Raw genomic sequence first — 14,757 nt, 5'->3', positions numbered from 1 at the left:
GTCATTGCGTATGGACGCTTTCATTAGTATTTGCCATACTGACAGGACCAAGAGTTTTAGTAATAACTATTGATAATGTTCAATGTTAGCAGTTCAATACATTTGCTTACTAAGACTCGCTTCAACTTTTCCAACCAATCACGTGTATACTGAACCATGAAACTGAGAGAGCATATGAATTATTTACCTTGAGAATCTCAGAATCACATTGGATTGAAAGTAATATCCCAAAAAATGTTTGAATGCACCAGAGCAAAAGGGGCAAGGTTAGTTTTTCAATTGGTTTGTTCTCAAGATGAATTTTCCCTATCTCTGTCTCTTTTGTTTAAAAGTCTTCTTATGCTTCACGAAATTGAAGATGCTTAACAAAGAAAGAAACCTGATTCGACGGTTATTCTCTCAAGTCCCTTTTCTTATTGTTGGAGGTTTTTCAAGGCCTGTTGTTAGTTATAGTTCTCCGATGTATAAAGCGCCATAAATGTTAGAGATGAAATACTTCAGAGCATTCATATGTCAAGCCCTCATGAGTGGAAAAGAGATTAAAGTTTTTATAACTTTTCGGCATTGTTAAATTGGTTAAAAAAGTTGGAAAACAAATATTGTGCAAATTTGCAGATACTCAAGGCAGACATTTACTTTGAGTTTCAAATGCTCAAATATTTTTGACCCTTTGGAAATGTAATATTTATTGATGTTATGTTATTTTGGAGAACTGTAGGTAACGGCAGCCCTCCAAAATCCTCCACCAATAACGAAGAAACCCGAGAGGAAGATCGTCTAATCAGAGAGAAACAGAATCAGCTTTTTCAGTTTTTGATTTATTTAACATCTTTACACGAAACATGGTATACGTTTTGAAATTCAAGTAGCGCTTGTTGAGGTAACCTCATTAGCCTCTACCAAATGTAGGGTCAAGTGGATCAATTCCTCTTTATTGAATTACAACTATGCTGTATTTAGCTGTGTTTGGCTATTACGAGTAAATGATAGCTCGTTTTCAGCGTCTATGCTGAACATTGGCAGAGCTCCCAACAGCTGGCGCTGGCGTTAAATGTCGTCACTCTGTCATCCAGTGCTTTGGTTCGCCCCATCCCATTCTGCGACATGCACCTCGAGGGCAAGTGTGGGCGAGCGAGCGAGTTCTAATGTCAGGCCCGCCACTTTTTGAGCTTTAGGGCTCAAGTTGCGCTTTTGGGGTCGAAATTTCCCAGCCATGATGAGCGTGGCGCGTGGCGGAGGATGGTGCAGATCTGACATTGCGCTGGATAAGGGAATAAGAGCATGAATCAAACTAATTCACAACACAGTTAACAACTATGACCTGGACGAGAACATAAATGTGATTATCATAGTGGGATTAGCAAGTATAAGTCAATGTAAGTGAAAAGATGGGTGTCTGGGTGGGGCATAATGGATGTCCATGATAATCTCCATGGGATTCAGACCCAAGTTGGGCTGATATAGGGGCCCGGGATCGGGAATGGCACTTTTCTGTGTGAGCTGGATGCGATCCCTGAGCGAGTACCTCGTGTTGATTGTTGTGTTTGTGAAGTTGAGCACATCGCGTGGTGGAGTGGGGAAACCTCGTGGTTGAGTCTCATATTGCGTGCCCAGTGTTCAAAGCGTTCACGTTGTTCAGACAATCACACGTGCCGTTTTGAGCTCCGGATTTGAATTGAAACTTGACCTCGAATAACACCCGAACCCGCACTTCACTTACCGCGTGACTCATCATGGACGCCGAGTCCAACGCCAATCTCTATGTCTTTGACTACCTCAAGCGGACTATCGGCGACAAAGTGGCCAATATGTTCAAGAAGAAGACTCAACTGACGGCCACCGATCTGCCCCAAGGCTCACCCTCCATCCCGGAAATGGTGGCCTTCTACCAAAAGGAAGGGGCCGAGGGCAAGAAACGCAAACTGTCTTTTGGCGAGGCCAAAGGCAAAGCGGGCCAAAAGGCCAAAAAGGCCAAACGCGACGAGAGTGACGAATCCGATTCAGATGACGAAGACGAAAAAGAGGAGGACAAGGCCCCAAAACAAGTGAATGGCACTAATGGCGTCAGTCAAAAGAAGGCCAAGAAAACCAATCAAGAGTCGAGCGAAGAAAGCAGTGATGATGATGATGACGACGACGAGGAGGAAGAAGTGAAGAGCGCCCCCAAGCAACCCACGCGAAAGACCCCGGCCACGGCCACACCCGCCAAGACCAAGGCGGCCCCAGCCGAAGAGGAGGAATCTTCGGAAGATTCGAGTGATGAAGACGAAGAAGAAGAGGAGAAGCCCAAGAAGCAAGTGAATGGCACCAATGGCGTCGGTCAAAAGAAGGAATCCAGCTCCGAAGACAGTGAGGATGACAGCGATGAGGAGGAGGAGGAGGAGGCCAAGAGTGCCCCAAAGACCCCCAAGAAAACCCCCAAGAAGACCTCCCCGAAGGCCAAAGCCCAGAAAGAAGAGTCCTCTGATGAAGAGGATTCCGACGAGGACAAGGAAAACGTGATCAAGAAAACCCCGGCTCCCGCCAAAAAGACCCAAGAGGAATCCGACGAAGACAGCTCTGATGATGACGACGACGATGAGGAAGAGGAAGCCACCCCCAAAAAGAAGACGGGTCCCAAGAAGGAGGATGCCGAGGAGGATGAGACCATGGAGTTTGACAACACGCCCAAACGCGCCGGTTTAGGCTTCACTGTCGACAACCAAGGTGATCACGCCTTTTCAGGTGGACGCGGCCGTGGCGGTCGCGGACGGGGTGGCGATCGAGGCCGGGGTGGCGATCGGGGCCGCGGTGGTGATCGTGGACGGGGCGGCCGTGGCGGTCGAGGCGGTGGTCGAGACTTCAACAACCGCGACTTTAACTCTGGCCAATCGCCTTCCAATTGCTTTAAATGCGGCGAACTGGGTCATTTCTCCCGCGAATGCCCCTCCGGCGGTGGCGACAAATGTTTTAATTGCAAACAGGAAGGTCATATTTCCCGTGAATGCCCGGACCGCAAACCCCTGAGTTGCTACAATTGTAACGAGACTGGACACATTTCTCGCGAATGCCCCTCGGGCGGTGGTGGTGGTGGTGGCGGCGGCCGTGGGGGCGGTTTCCGGGGTCGTGGAGGTGACCGAGGACGTGGAGGTATGTTATGCGAGAGTTGCTGTCGATTCGGACACAATATTGAATGTGAACTCTTTTCTTCCAGGTGGCCGTGGACGGGGTGGACCTCGCGGTGGACGTGGCGGTAGCGGGATGAGAATCGATCTCAATGCCAGCGGTGGTAGCAATAAGAAAATCTCTTTCGATTGATTTCACAAAATGATTTGGAGAGACGAGCTCCTACGGGATTTGTCTTGAAGAAGAATTCATACTGTCATCTATGATGAGAAAGAATATTCGGGTCGTTTACGCGATTCTATGCTAAAGATTGTATTAACCTTTGTTTTCATTTGCATTCTTCGCCCTACCCCCATACGAATCTGCTATTTTGATTTCAATACACCTTGAAAACGATTCTCGCATGAACATTTATGTAGCCCACGTATTTTCAAAAACATATGCGAACGGTGATGAGCCACGTGGGTACGTGAAAGAATGAGATTAAGCCGGGGTTGGGCTAGGTCGGGGTAGACATTGGATGAGACGAGACCATGATCCGCCAGCACAGGAAAATGCCAAAGCTCCAGACACGCCCAAATTGATGTAGGCGGGTAATACTGATGCCACATACCAACCCGAGGGATTGAATAATGTCTGAAAAAGGGGATCAAATTGACGCTAACCGGACGTCAGGCATGGACGTTCATTTTTCAACCCGACTCACTAAACATGAAAATAGGTAGTGCAAGATCCACACGGCGGCCACCCAATGATACTTCTTGTCGTCAAATGCCACGAACGTAATCACGCCCCAGAAAGTGTGGCACAGGATAAGGGCTAAACCTAAGCTGGCCGATATCATGAAGAAGTTCTGAGACTCGCCCTGAAAGCCGACCGTACCCGGGCCCACACTGTCGGCTAGGACGTTGACGAGGGAAAAGGCGCCGGACATGATTCCGAAGCCCAACCCCACCACTGCAAGAGAGAAATCGCTTGACATTCGAGAAATGGCCTATGCATTCATTGCCCAAGGAAGGGCGTCGAGGGCTTTTACCGTAGGCCAAAATGTGCGGGTGGCTGAAGATTTGGGTGTGTTCGTTTTCGGTGAGTTTGCGCATGACTCGGTCGGCCTTGCGCAACATGAGATACAGAAAGAATCGAAAGAGCTCCTGAAACAGGATGGAGAACACGAGGCCAAAGGCGAGCACGTGCTGCAACGGGTAGACGGCCGTCCAAAACAAGGACGAGAACAAGAGCGAAAGCAGCCAAAAGAAGGCGCTATACGGGCCGAGAAAAGAAAAGAGACACGCCAAGATCAGTTGGGTCAATCCCAGGCCCATTAGTAGGCCAGGCGGCAGCCTTCTAGGGTTAAAGCAGGTGAATGGAGATTTATGGGACAATCACCTCAAGATTAAGACGATGATGCGCACGGGGTCGTGGGCGATGGTTAACACAAACAGCGAGAGGGCCGGGCCAAAGGCCGTCAGGGCGGCCCCGAAAAAGGTGAGCGCCGTCATGGCTTCGACCAAGCCCACGGATTCGGGTGTTTCAGTATCAGTGCCGCTCTGCCGGTGTGCCGGTGTGCCGGTGTGCCGGTGTGCCGGTGTGCCGGATGTGCTTGTGGGTCGAGGGCGGGGACGGACCGAACGCTCTCCCTCCTCTAGATCTTCGGAAACCAACACAGATGACTTACATGCCAGGCCAAGGGCACAAACTACCTGACTCACTATCTTACCTACATTAATGGCTCAATGGCTCAATACGGCGTGCGGCCAGATTTAGCACAAAATCCTAACCCAACCCAAGCCGTGATTTGCACGATTTAGGTGGGGACGTATGAGATGAGCTTGAGATGGGCGTTTACAGCCTTTTCTTTATAGTCCGATTGCCTCCTAGCCTCCTAGGCGTTCTGCTAAGCGCCACCTCTGACCAGCTGTTTGGGCTGCGCTCCTTGCTCGGTTCTAGCTACAGATCTGGCTCAAGCTCCCTCGGCTGTCGAGCGGGCCCCAGGCACAGTGGCCTCAGGGCCAGCCACCATCTACATCTCCATATATTGATTGAGAGAGAGCGCTTTGTTTTGTTTTGTCAAACCTATTTTTTATCAAGACAAACCCTCCGGAGGTTGCGCATGTATTTTTGTTATTATTGCCAGGAGACCGGTTGGACCAAGTTTGATTTCTTGACCTACTGACCCTTTAATCACTGTTATCGCTCAAATACATAGAACATCCACATCAGGCAGGTTGGAGAAGGGACCAAAGGATATGATCTGTCTTTGTTTGATGATTTATAATCAGGGCTGGCACCATTACCGACAAAAAGTAACACAGTCTCTGCTTGGACATTGAAGTAAACTCATCATGGCCACCTATTTGTTATATTTGGGTAGATATATTGAATGCAAATTTTTTGCTGAATGATTTGGAAGAAAACATTTTTATAGTTCAATCTAACAAAACATGGTGAGGCCCCAGTTTTTATGCGCCAGAAAGCTAACTACTTAAACTCTATGCTTAGTTCTCATTTAGATGTCATTAATGTTAGGAATTTTACCTGGACAGGATTTGAAATGTTTTGCAGACGAGTTAGTAATCTATTCATTGTGTGTTTTATGTGTGTTTGTACGTCAGCATCGAGCTCAAGCGGAAAGCCCTACCTCGGCCATTGAAAAGGACAATTCCCTCGATTTTGTAAACTGACTTTGAACAATCACAAATGACTTTAGATGGCGGCTTCATGTGTCAAAAGTGTCCATTAATGGTGTCAAACGTTTAGCCGTTGAAAATGAAAAAAACATCTGCTCACCCAGCCGAAATATTCTTTTGGACCGCCGGGTGTGGATGTCAAACGTCAGAATGGCCAATTCAACCTCCTAACTTTGTGTCTGTAAACAATAGCCTCGCCTTGGCCAACTCGTTGACAGAAATCCCTCCTTGACACCTGTTCCCCAATGGACAGCCTGAATGCACGTATGCACGTATGCACGTATGCATGCATGTCTGTGTCCTCTGTCCTAGGGGATGGAATTCCGTCCAAAGTCAAGCACGACGGTGGAGGGTTGGATTCCAGCAACTACTCGCTCAGTCTGTCTAAGTTTGGTCTTTGAGAGGAGCCCCTGATTCAGATTGTCGTGGATGTCGTGGATGCCGTGGTTTCCCGGGCGCTCGTGATTGCTCACATCCCTGGTGGTGTATGGCTGGCATGGCCAGAGCACCGGTCAAGGGCTTATCCTTCCCGAATTCAGACGTGACCGCAAAACTCCGATCAGAGATCACTATGGAGAGATAGCGGGAGCTCGAGAGGGGCTCCCGTGTCATTGATCGCCTATCCCCTTATCCGGCTCGCCCCATCCACACATCTTAGGTCCTCATTTGTGTTAGCACGCCGGTCGACCTTGACGCGTGTCCGCCTCAGACGAGAAAGGGACAGGAGGGCGTTTTCAGGGGTGGGAATCGGTGATCGGGCTTGAGACGCACCATCGCATCGGTTGAGTCCTCCTTCATTCCTGACCGAGCCTTGATTGATCGAGCCCGTGCCTCATCTCCCTCATCCACCACACTGGGGGTCAGACCATGGACGTTCACCGTTCAGCCACCCATGGGCGAATGAACCATTCCCCCTCCCACCCGACCCAAGCCTTCCAACCCATACACCTTCAGCTCGAAGCCTTACGCCTGCGTCACCAGCCCCCACCCACCCTGGTCCTGGACGCGCAACCCGCTCAGACGGTGATTAGCCTCCACTCCACGCCCTCCGAACTGCAATCGTGGTCTCAGTTGGTCCGCTCGGATTTGGCTCAACATCGACCTTTGAGTCGCCTCATCTTGACGTGGGCCACGTTAGTCGCCGAAATTGAGAGTTTGACCGTGGAAGCCCGCCAACACTTTTACGCCCCCTTGCTTCTGTATGGCGTGGCCGGGGACCTCTCACCCGAACCCGGCGATGGAGCTTTGTCCCTGGCGCGCATTTTACCCCTCCTTCAAAAAGTGTCCGACTTTCAAGAGCACTGTCAGCGTGTGATGCTCAATCTCTTTCAGCAGTTGTCCATATTTTACTCGACCCAACCGGAACCAGCGGGATTGCCGCCCTCCGACAACCGAGAGGTCCACTTTCAAGTCATTTTTGATCACCTGGGCCGGCTTCTAGTGACCTTGATCACGTTAGACGCCATTATTCAGTCTCATACCGCCCTACAAACCGATTGGCTGGCCTACCGCGATCTAGTGGAGGGGGCTTTAAGCGATGACCGGGCACGTCCGGGTTTGAATGAGCTCGAAATCCAGTTAAAACGCCTGGATGAAAAAATCTTCGGGGCCGGTTTATTCCTGGTGCGTGAACTCCAGTCTGACCGATTGCACGAGCTGATCCTTGACCTCTCTTTTTAGGCATGTGTGTACCAGCCTTATGATCTGGATGGATTAAACATCCCGGGCAACGAGGCTCTCTTTGAAGCCTTGATTTTTTCGCTCAAGTGTTCCCTCAACGATTTGGATCGCGGCGTGGGCCAAGGCCAAGTTGATTTTCCTCTACATGTGGTTGAGTTTGCCGCCAAGTTTGTTCTGATTTCGACCCTGTTCCGCATTCCGGAAAAACGATTGAGCAAACGAATGTGGGATCATTTGAAGAAAGTAAGTGGATCAAATTTACACACCGAATGAGCCGAGCTCCCCGAGCGACCAAGTGTTGCTGATTTCTATTCCTAATTGAGCGAAGAGCAATGACAGAAAAAAAGGAAAATCGTTTGTCCCGCTTTTAGTTTCCTGCTGTGGTTTTGTTCGATACTGTGATGTGGTTTCCAGACCAATTCTTCACCTCTTGTTTGCCTAAATATGCTAAGACGGTCGACGATAAAACCATGCAACAATTCCCAACTAGTCGGCAAACTTCCATTAAGACATCAGCTCAGACACTGACTCAGGATATGAGGCAATTTCATGCCAAGGTAAGGAATAAGAGCGAAGAGTAATGCTAAAATTCGTAGACCCTTCAAGGAATGGACCACCGCTGACTGTCTCAAAGAAGAATTACGTGGACACGTGTAATTTCACACCTGGTGGGCAAGATATGCTGTACAATTTGCTTGACACTTGAAAAATGTGCTCTCTTATTTATGTCCCCGTCGTCGTGTCACTCTCTTGTGTTTTCACTTTTAAACAGTTGAACTCGTGGGTAATTCAGATGGAGACCAAGCTGAAAAGTTTCAGTGGCACTCCAAGTTTGGACGAGCTCGAGAGAAAGAGTCAGCTCTTGCTCCAAGGGATTCAACTGGCTTCCACCATCCGCGGCACAGTTTCCTTGATGCTCAATGTGCATGGGAAACTCTCTGCACCCTTGACAAAGTAATGGCTACCAACTGTTAAGACTTTTAGACTCTGAAACTCTCCTAATTGAATGCCTAATTTGTTCCCTAGATCAAGTGTCATCTCTTTGTGTACAATGTTGGAGATGCTAAAAGCCATTGAATACGTTTATCAAAGACACATGTTGTCCATTCTGGATGTAATCAATCATGCCAATCAACACCGCTCTGTCATGATCATCACCATTCTGGGAAAAGCCAAGGTTCGTTAAGGGTGAATCAATTGAGATAGAGTCTGCGGGCAACAAGAAGCGGGAAGCCCTAGAGTTGTGGCCACATTCTTTAAGACCAAATTGATCCTCTTGACACTATGCTTTTGGTACCCAATTATTGACTCGTTGCTCCCTAGAGAGTCCTTCTGTCTACTTCTGACGGTGGAGTAGGTGTTGGAAGTGATCGGAACCGACAATCCCAAGCGACGAAAAGCACCGTTCTCGCGTCCTTGGTCTTGGCGGAAATGGCCATTTCAGGCGCTCCAACATCAGAGCGACGGTTGATAACTCGATTGTGTCTCGCAATGGCATCCCAAAATAGAACATTCAAGTGAGTCGTAGTTAAAAAGCAGATGGTTTGTAAAAACAATAAACCTATTGGCTCCAGAACAAAAACCTATACAAATGCAGATGTGTACATGTATAATTTGCCGCGTTAATTACAGTTCGGCATTTTTTTTTTTTAAAGCTAAAGAAGCGACAAAAGGGTCCCTGAATTTTGGCAAAACGTTTTTGTCCGTTGAATATCGAAATCTGGCAAAACTAAAGGCATGAAAGAAAAAAAACACAAAAAAATGAAAACTTTCAAGTTAGACTTCTTCTAAACCTCGCGCTAATTCTGATTAAAGACTCTTCGGATATGACATGAATTTCACATTTGCTATTGAAAAACGGCCATTATGTTACATCTGTTCCATAGTTTTTTTTCTCGTCCACCTCATCTGAGAAAATCTGGGAGAATGGCAAGGACACAGCAGAATAATGGACTAAAACACGTTCAACAAAATACATACAATTTTTTGATTATAATGACGTTGATCTCAGATTTTGAGCTTTTACATTAATGCACCTCACGTTCGGTAGAGCATTGTGACCAGATTAGTGCTTGTTAAAAAGTTTGACGAAAAGTCTTTGTGTATCAGGGAGGAGGAAATGCGAAAAATGTCCCAATGTATGCAGGAGTTGCAAGCCTTGAGTCTGTTGCAACGGACTGTTCAAGATGCCTGTTCGGCCGAGTTTTTTTACTCGCATCGCGTGGTCTTACCTGTGTATTTCAATCACGTTTATGAGAGCAGACATGATTCAGCAAATCGACTGATGGTAAGCATCTATATTGACCATTTATGAATCCGTTTAAGTGTGCAGCAAGTGAGGAGACTCTAAAAGGGTTCTTCTTTGCAGTACATGTTCTGGATCTTACGAGATTGTTGCCAGCCTTTGACGCAGGTTGTTCACCTCGCAGACAGCAAGGCCCTTCAAAGCTCTTTTGAAGCTGAGATCATGACCATATTTGAAAATACAGTGAGATTTTTATGGCCCTGATTTTACATTTATGAAGCTCTTTTGGATAACCTTTGTGTCTGTCGATTTCGTAGATCCTCAAGCCTTTGTGTAAAGACCTAGAAACCGACTTGAGACTGCAAGTTCACTCTCACTTGAAACTCGAGGACAGAAATCCGTTCACATCCAGTGTGTCCAAAGACCTCTCGCCTTTGATCAACGTGGCGCCAATTCTGTTTGTTGGCAAATTCATCGACATCAAAGGTGAGGAAAACAACGTCCTGCCATTGGGTAGTACAAACTGCAAATTCACAAATATATAGGAGAAAAAAACCATCTGACGAGTGTGTCTTATTTCAGCTTATGTGGAAGATTACCTCAGCCGAATATTCTATAACCTGACAACAGTGGCCTTGCACAATTGGAGGACCTACGGAGAAATGAGAGCCTTGGCTGCTCACAAATTCGGAACGGTCACTGTGGATGATCATTTACCCGCCCAAACGTTGGAGCAGGTCAGTCAGTCTCTCCTGATTGACTGGGATCGACTGCCTTCGATTAATATGCTTGTCCACTTGCCAGGGATTAGATGTTCTCGAAATCATGAGGAATATACATGTATTTGTGGCCAAATATTTGTACAATTTAAACAACCAAATATTCGTTGAGGAGTCTAGTCATAACAAGCATTTGAACACGATAAACATCCGTCACATTGCGAATTCGATTCGGACTCATGGCACAGGCATCATCAATACAACGGTGAGTGACACTCTCAGTAAAAAAAAAGGTTCAATATTGATGGGATACTTTTTATTGTGGAACAAAACAAAGGTCCTTGCAATGGCCGGAACTTTTGCCGGAACTTTTTCCCAAATTACATCGAAGCGTTTGATCAAAAATGCTGTTAAAAATAGGGGATGCCAATTTTCAATCGAAATCTACTTTAGACAATGTTAGCGTAGGACTTCATATCATTATTATCATCGCGGTTTTTCTTCTATCGAGTTGCCAAGACCAATATACTTACGCAAATTTTACTTTACAAGACTTGTGGAAACGAGCCAAGTTAAGAGTGGTTAATATCGTAGATACCACGTACCTCCATAGAAGGCCCTTTGGCTCGTTGTGTGCAAAAAAGCATGTCTCAACCTCAGATGGAAATCTGAAGCCAGTCAAAGATCATTGGATCGTTCTCAAGACCTAGTGTCAAGCCTTGGTCTCCATGGAAGGCCATACGAAGAACGTGGAACCTGTCTGGCATCCTGCTTCAAATCGCTATGGGTCGTTCACTTATTCCTGGCTCATGCACCCATTTGAGCAGCAAACTTGGCTCTGGTGCTTAATAACCAAAAGGTGTTCCAGTATCCAGTTCGATCTTTAAGATTACATGTCACACTGGGATAAATATGAGGAGTCGTTTGATTTCTTGATGCCTAAATACAAATAAATCTTGGATTACCTGTTTGGTAAAGAGGCTTTTTGAAGTATGACTAGTTAATTAGAGAGTATGGTTACAGTGCTGTTTGAAAGGAAATATCCTCAATTGAAACTGCCTTTATTGAGTGAGGGGATGTGTTTGGCATATGCAATTGTGCATACGCACGCCGTAGAAAGTGTACCTGTCAAATCCACCATGTGACAGAGCACAGTAGATCAATTTTAGACCTGCTGGCTTATCAGATTGAGAGTCTCTCTTTTCTTGGTTGATGTTCTGAGCCTTGCTCATCCTCTTTTGCCCTCATTCTGTTTCGTTGTAGGTCAATTTTACGTATCAGTTCCTCCGAAAGAAGTTCGTGATCTTCTCCCAGTTTTTATACGACGAACATATCAAATCTCGGCTGATCAAAGACCTTCGCTACTTGAAGGAGAACCAAGCTTATCCCTTTGAGCGTGCCAGCAAATTCAACAAAGGCATCCGGAAACTTGGCCACATGCCAGATGGACTGACCACTTACCTCGACCAATTTCGAATGCTAATTGCCCAGATTGGTAAGTACGTGTCATCAGCCATTCGCTATGTGCTATCTTGGATTGTTTTATTCGTCCCCTTTGGAAAGGAAAGCTCTTCTTCCCCGTTGACGTACATAAGAATATATACATGTACATACACTGTAGTTAGTTCGCTCGAACTCTTAGCTTCTGCTACCTTGGATGACCTTTCTTGATGATGATGTTGTTGTTCCTACTACTACTCGCAGGCAATGCCCTAGGCTATGTGCGAATGATTCGCTCGGGCGGACTGCATTTTGTTTCCAATGCCATACGATTTGTACCAGATCTCGAGGATATTCCCAACTTTGAGGAGCTATCCAAAAAAGAGGAGATGTCCTCCGAGTCAATAGAGGCTGCGCGGATCCTCGACGAAGTGGTGGCAAACTTGAATCAAAATTTCTTTGATGGAACCCAATACTTTCAAGTGAGCGGCAACATTACAATTAGAGCTATCGGTTTCGGCATTTTAATAGAAAGCATGGTGCTGTTTTAACCTTTGATCTAGCTTTTGGTGCAAGTCTTTGCCAAACAACTGAGTGAGAAGAAACACGTTCATCTCAAAGCCTTCTACGCCATTCTACCCCCTTTGACCTTGAACTATTTGGAATACATCATGGCTGCCAAGGACAAACTTAACAAAATGAATGTGAAAGCTGCCATTTTTACCGATGATGGCTTCGCTATGGGTGAGAGAAAAACTGGACAAACTGGTTAATGGGTCGACGATTGTCGTTAAAGTAGATAGACCAGTCAGTCTCTGTGTCATCTGTGTCCTCTTTCCACTTTATCCAAGTTTCCCCTTTGGAGAATACTGGTTCATTATTTTAAGGGGAACATGTTTCCTCGAACACATTTTTTGGTTGTTGCTCATGGCACTTAACGTCGTCCATTTCTTATTGGGGGCGGCAACAAGGAAACGAAAAAACTAAGAGTGGGTTGTGGCAATCAGATTTCCAATCGTATTATTATGAATCAATTTACTGCCCCCCCCCCCCCTCATATGACTTTTCCGACCGTATGGTGTAGATCGCATACATTCCGACCCACTCGTGACCATGTACAGATTGCTATAATGTGTCTTGAAAATGGCAACTGAAAGCGGAATTTGACTATGTTATGCTTTATTCACGAAATTTTGACCGAGTTGCCATAATTTGATTCAATTCTACAAGCCATTTGAGGCACTCGGTAAAAAGAACTAACCATCTCTTTCCAGGTATCGCTTACATTTTTCAAGTACTGGACCAGTGGTCTGGCTTTGACTCATTGCATTGGTTTCAAACCGTCCGAAATCGATACGTCAAACAGAGGAGTCAAGTGATGGAGCAGATGAATTCACAAAATGACGAGAAACTGAAACAAACTCTGTCCTTGACTTTGAAGCGACTCGAAGCATACCAAAAGGTAAGAAAAGTCATAACAATCCCAGCCTTGAATTCATTTGATGGGTGGCACTTCTTCATCGGCAGGAATTCGATTTGCTAAACTTTAGCCTTAGCTCGGCTCGCATCTTTTTCCGCAACGATGAGGACGAAGTGGATGAGGCCGATCAAGACAATGAAGAAGAAGGGACCGAAACAGAAACGGGTTTGGCCAGCGAAGGCAATCCAGGAAAAACTACTCCATGAAATTCTTTTCAAGTTTTTGATCTTTGCAATAAATTCGAGAACTATGATTTATGAACTTATCTTTCTAAGAATAAAAAGTTGAAATGGTGGTTGAAGTGGAGATCTGAATATATTCCTCCCTTATCGTACTAGCTGGAATCCTTTTACCGGATAACCCAAAAGGGAAATTTGAATATTTTGTAGCTGGCGTGAAATGGTTGGAAGAGAGGCCCATTCTGAAGAATATGGCCTCAGAATGGGAAAGATCTCTTCCAAGAGCAAATTTCCTCACAGAAGAATTAGATTTAGGAAACGAACCCAAAAACCGACCTGAAATATACATTTTTTTAGAAAGTTAATAGACGTCCAGATCCCCTATTCTCCTTTGGAAAGTCCGAACCAGAAGCAAGTTTTTTTTAAACCCTCGTACGTTACCAAGTTAGAAACCCAAAATGAGCATCCGCTCACTAATCTATCGAGTGTATTTTCACACCAGTTAAGGTCCAAGCTCTTAACTCCGATGTAAGAGCTTTAAAAAAACAGACCTCAGGACGAACAAGCCAACGAGCACTCTGTCTCATTTGTTTAATCGAAATTCCTTTCCCGTCTTGAAAGCGTCAAGCTTGACGGATTTACCCAACATTGAAGAGATATTTGTTCGTTCCATTATGGGACTATCTTTACTTTCAAGTCCTCTCAAGTCTAAAGAACCAAATTGGAAAAAAGAAGTCGCCAAACTTGAATCCAAACAATTACGGCTCTCTAACAATCCGAACAATCCTTTCTATCTTCGTGGCGAGGAGTTGAGGAATAAAAAACGGATTGGACATCGAATGAAGTGACGGCTTACTGCATGCAAGCACCTTAAAGATCCTTGGAAGTTTTTGGACGTGTGAAACTGACTCAGAAGCACATATCCGTCAACAAATCAGAATCTCTCAAAGTCTTATTGTCCTTCATTGTGTTCAATCAGTTTGGGAAGGACAAGCGCACATTTAACGAGCTCATGCTGACGGCTTCGCCAACCTTCTTGATGGAGGGCGTTCTAAAAATATCTAGGCTGAAAAACCTTTTCGCTTTTCAGTTGTTGCGGGTACATCTTGCTAGCATTGTGGAAGCAGGAAAGAGTGGATTCAAGAAAGATCAATTCGTCGCCACCTCACAATCTGTTTAACCAAAGCCAGCTTGATTTCTGAAATACGTGTAACTTGAGAAC

At 45.9% G+C, this 14,757-nt stretch overlaps 4 protein-coding genes across 10 annotated transcripts in view; 3 read left to right on the top strand and 1 right to left on the bottom strand.

The window, feature by feature from the left end:
- The first annotated feature begins 1,552 nt into the window (after nucleotides 1–1,552).
- Nucleotides 1,553–3,502, top strand: LOC131886417 (nucleolin-like). Its single transcript, XM_059234735.1, has 2 exons — nucleotides 1,553–3,129; nucleotides 3,194–3,502. The coding sequence occupies exons 1-2, from the start codon at nucleotides 1,734–1,736 to the stop codon at nucleotides 3,295–3,297; spliced, it is 1,500 nt and encodes a 499-aa protein (XP_059090718.1). The 5' UTR covers nucleotides 1,553–1,733; the 3' UTR covers nucleotides 3,298–3,502.
- Nucleotides 3,503–3,554: 52 nt separating this feature from the next.
- On the bottom strand, nucleotides 3,555–5,034 carry LOC131886418 (gamma-secretase subunit Aph-1-like). 7 transcript variants are annotated; one of them, XM_059234739.1, is made up of 6 exons: nucleotides 4,823–5,034; nucleotides 4,691–4,753; nucleotides 4,492–4,650; nucleotides 4,142–4,365; nucleotides 3,812–4,062; nucleotides 3,555–3,741 (listed from the first exon to the last, which is right to left on the bottom strand). In XM_059234739.1, exons 3-6 carry the CDS (start codon nucleotides 4,602–4,604, stop codon nucleotides 3,589–3,591), a joined length of 741 nt encoding a protein of 246 aa, XP_059090722.1. In that variant the 5' UTR covers nucleotides 4,605–4,650; nucleotides 4,691–4,753; nucleotides 4,823–5,034; the 3' UTR covers nucleotides 3,555–3,588. The 7 variants fall into 7 exon arrangements, with proteins under 7 accessions (XP_059090722.1, XP_059090725.1, XP_059090724.1 ...); XM_059234742.1 differs by having other exon boundaries at nucleotides 4,691–4,747; XM_059234741.1 differs by having other exon boundaries at nucleotides 4,827–5,034.
- A 1,043-nt stretch (nucleotides 5,035–6,077) lies between these two features.
- Nucleotides 6,078–13,657, top strand: LOC131886685 (WASH complex subunit 4-like). The gene is made up of 16 exons (XM_059235085.1): nucleotides 6,078–7,415; nucleotides 7,473–7,715; nucleotides 7,844–8,029; nucleotides 8,245–8,426; nucleotides 8,499–8,649; nucleotides 8,796–8,989; nucleotides 9,582–9,759; nucleotides 9,841–9,960; nucleotides 10,035–10,203; nucleotides 10,300–10,454; nucleotides 10,522–10,701; nucleotides 11,700–11,931; nucleotides 12,141–12,358; nucleotides 12,440–12,620; nucleotides 13,151–13,338; nucleotides 13,404–13,657. Exons 1-16 carry the CDS (start codon nucleotides 6,660–6,662, stop codon nucleotides 13,560–13,562), a joined length of 3,492 nt encoding a protein of 1,163 aa, XP_059091068.1. The 5' UTR covers nucleotides 6,078–6,659; the 3' UTR covers nucleotides 13,563–13,657.
- An 890-nt stretch (nucleotides 13,658–14,547) lies between these two features.
- The window catches only part of LOC131886673 (WASH complex subunit 4-like), a 1,209-nt gene continuing 999 nt past the window's right edge, over nucleotides 14,548–14,757 (top strand). The window contains exon 1 of the mRNA XM_059235072.1: nucleotides 14,548–14,634. Coding sequence (XP_059091055.1) covers nucleotides 14,548–14,634 — 87 coding nt within the window. The remainder of the gene's footprint in view (nucleotides 14,635–14,757) is intronic.

This window comes from Tigriopus californicus, chromosome 9, assembly GCF_007210705.1.
Source record: "Tigriopus californicus strain San Diego chromosome 9, Tcal_SD_v2.1, whole genome shotgun sequence".
Lineage (NCBI taxonomy): Eukaryota > Metazoa > Arthropoda > Copepoda > Harpacticoida > Harpacticidae > Tigriopus > Tigriopus californicus.
Note: the sequence above shows the minus strand (reverse complement) of the source record. Positions and strands in the feature narration are given on the sequence as shown.

What these genes read in the sequence shown, in the direction of transcription:
- LOC131886417 (XM_059234735.1), top strand. Translation starts at nt 1,734, where the DNA reads ATGGACGCCGAGTCCAACGCCAATCTCTATGTCTTTGACTACCTCAAG. An exon ending in AGGTGACCGAGGACGTGGAG is followed by an intron (nt 3,130 to 3,193) that starts GTATGTTATGCG and finishes CTTTTCTTCCAG; the next exon opens with GTGGCCGTGGACGGGGTGGA.
- LOC131886418 (XM_059234736.1), bottom strand. Translation starts at nt 4,604, where the DNA reads ATGACGGCGCTCACCTTTTTCGGGGCCGCCCTGACGGCCTTTGGCCCG. An exon ending in CCCGCACATTTTGGCCTACG is followed by an intron (nt 4,063 to 4,141) that starts GTAAAAGCCCTC and finishes TCTCTCTTGCAG; the next exon opens with TGGTGGGGTTGGGCTTCGGA. An exon ending in ACTACCTATTTTCATGTTTA is followed by an intron (nt 3,742 to 3,811) that starts GTGAGTCGGGTT and finishes CCCCTTTTTCAG; the next exon opens with ACATTATTCAATCCCTCGGG.
- LOC131886685 (XM_059235085.1), top strand. Translation starts at nt 6,660, where the DNA reads ATGGACGTTCACCGTTCAGCCACCCATGGGCGAATGAACCATTCCCCC. An exon ending in TGTGGGATCATTTGAAGAAA is followed by an intron (nt 7,716 to 7,843) that starts GTAAGTGGATCA and finishes TCCCGCTTTTAG; the next exon opens with TTTCCTGCTGTGGTTTTGTT. An exon ending in CAAATTCATCGACATCAAAG is followed by an intron (nt 10,204 to 10,299) that starts GTGAGGAAAACA and finishes GTCTTATTTCAG; the next exon opens with CTTATGTGGAAGATTACCTC.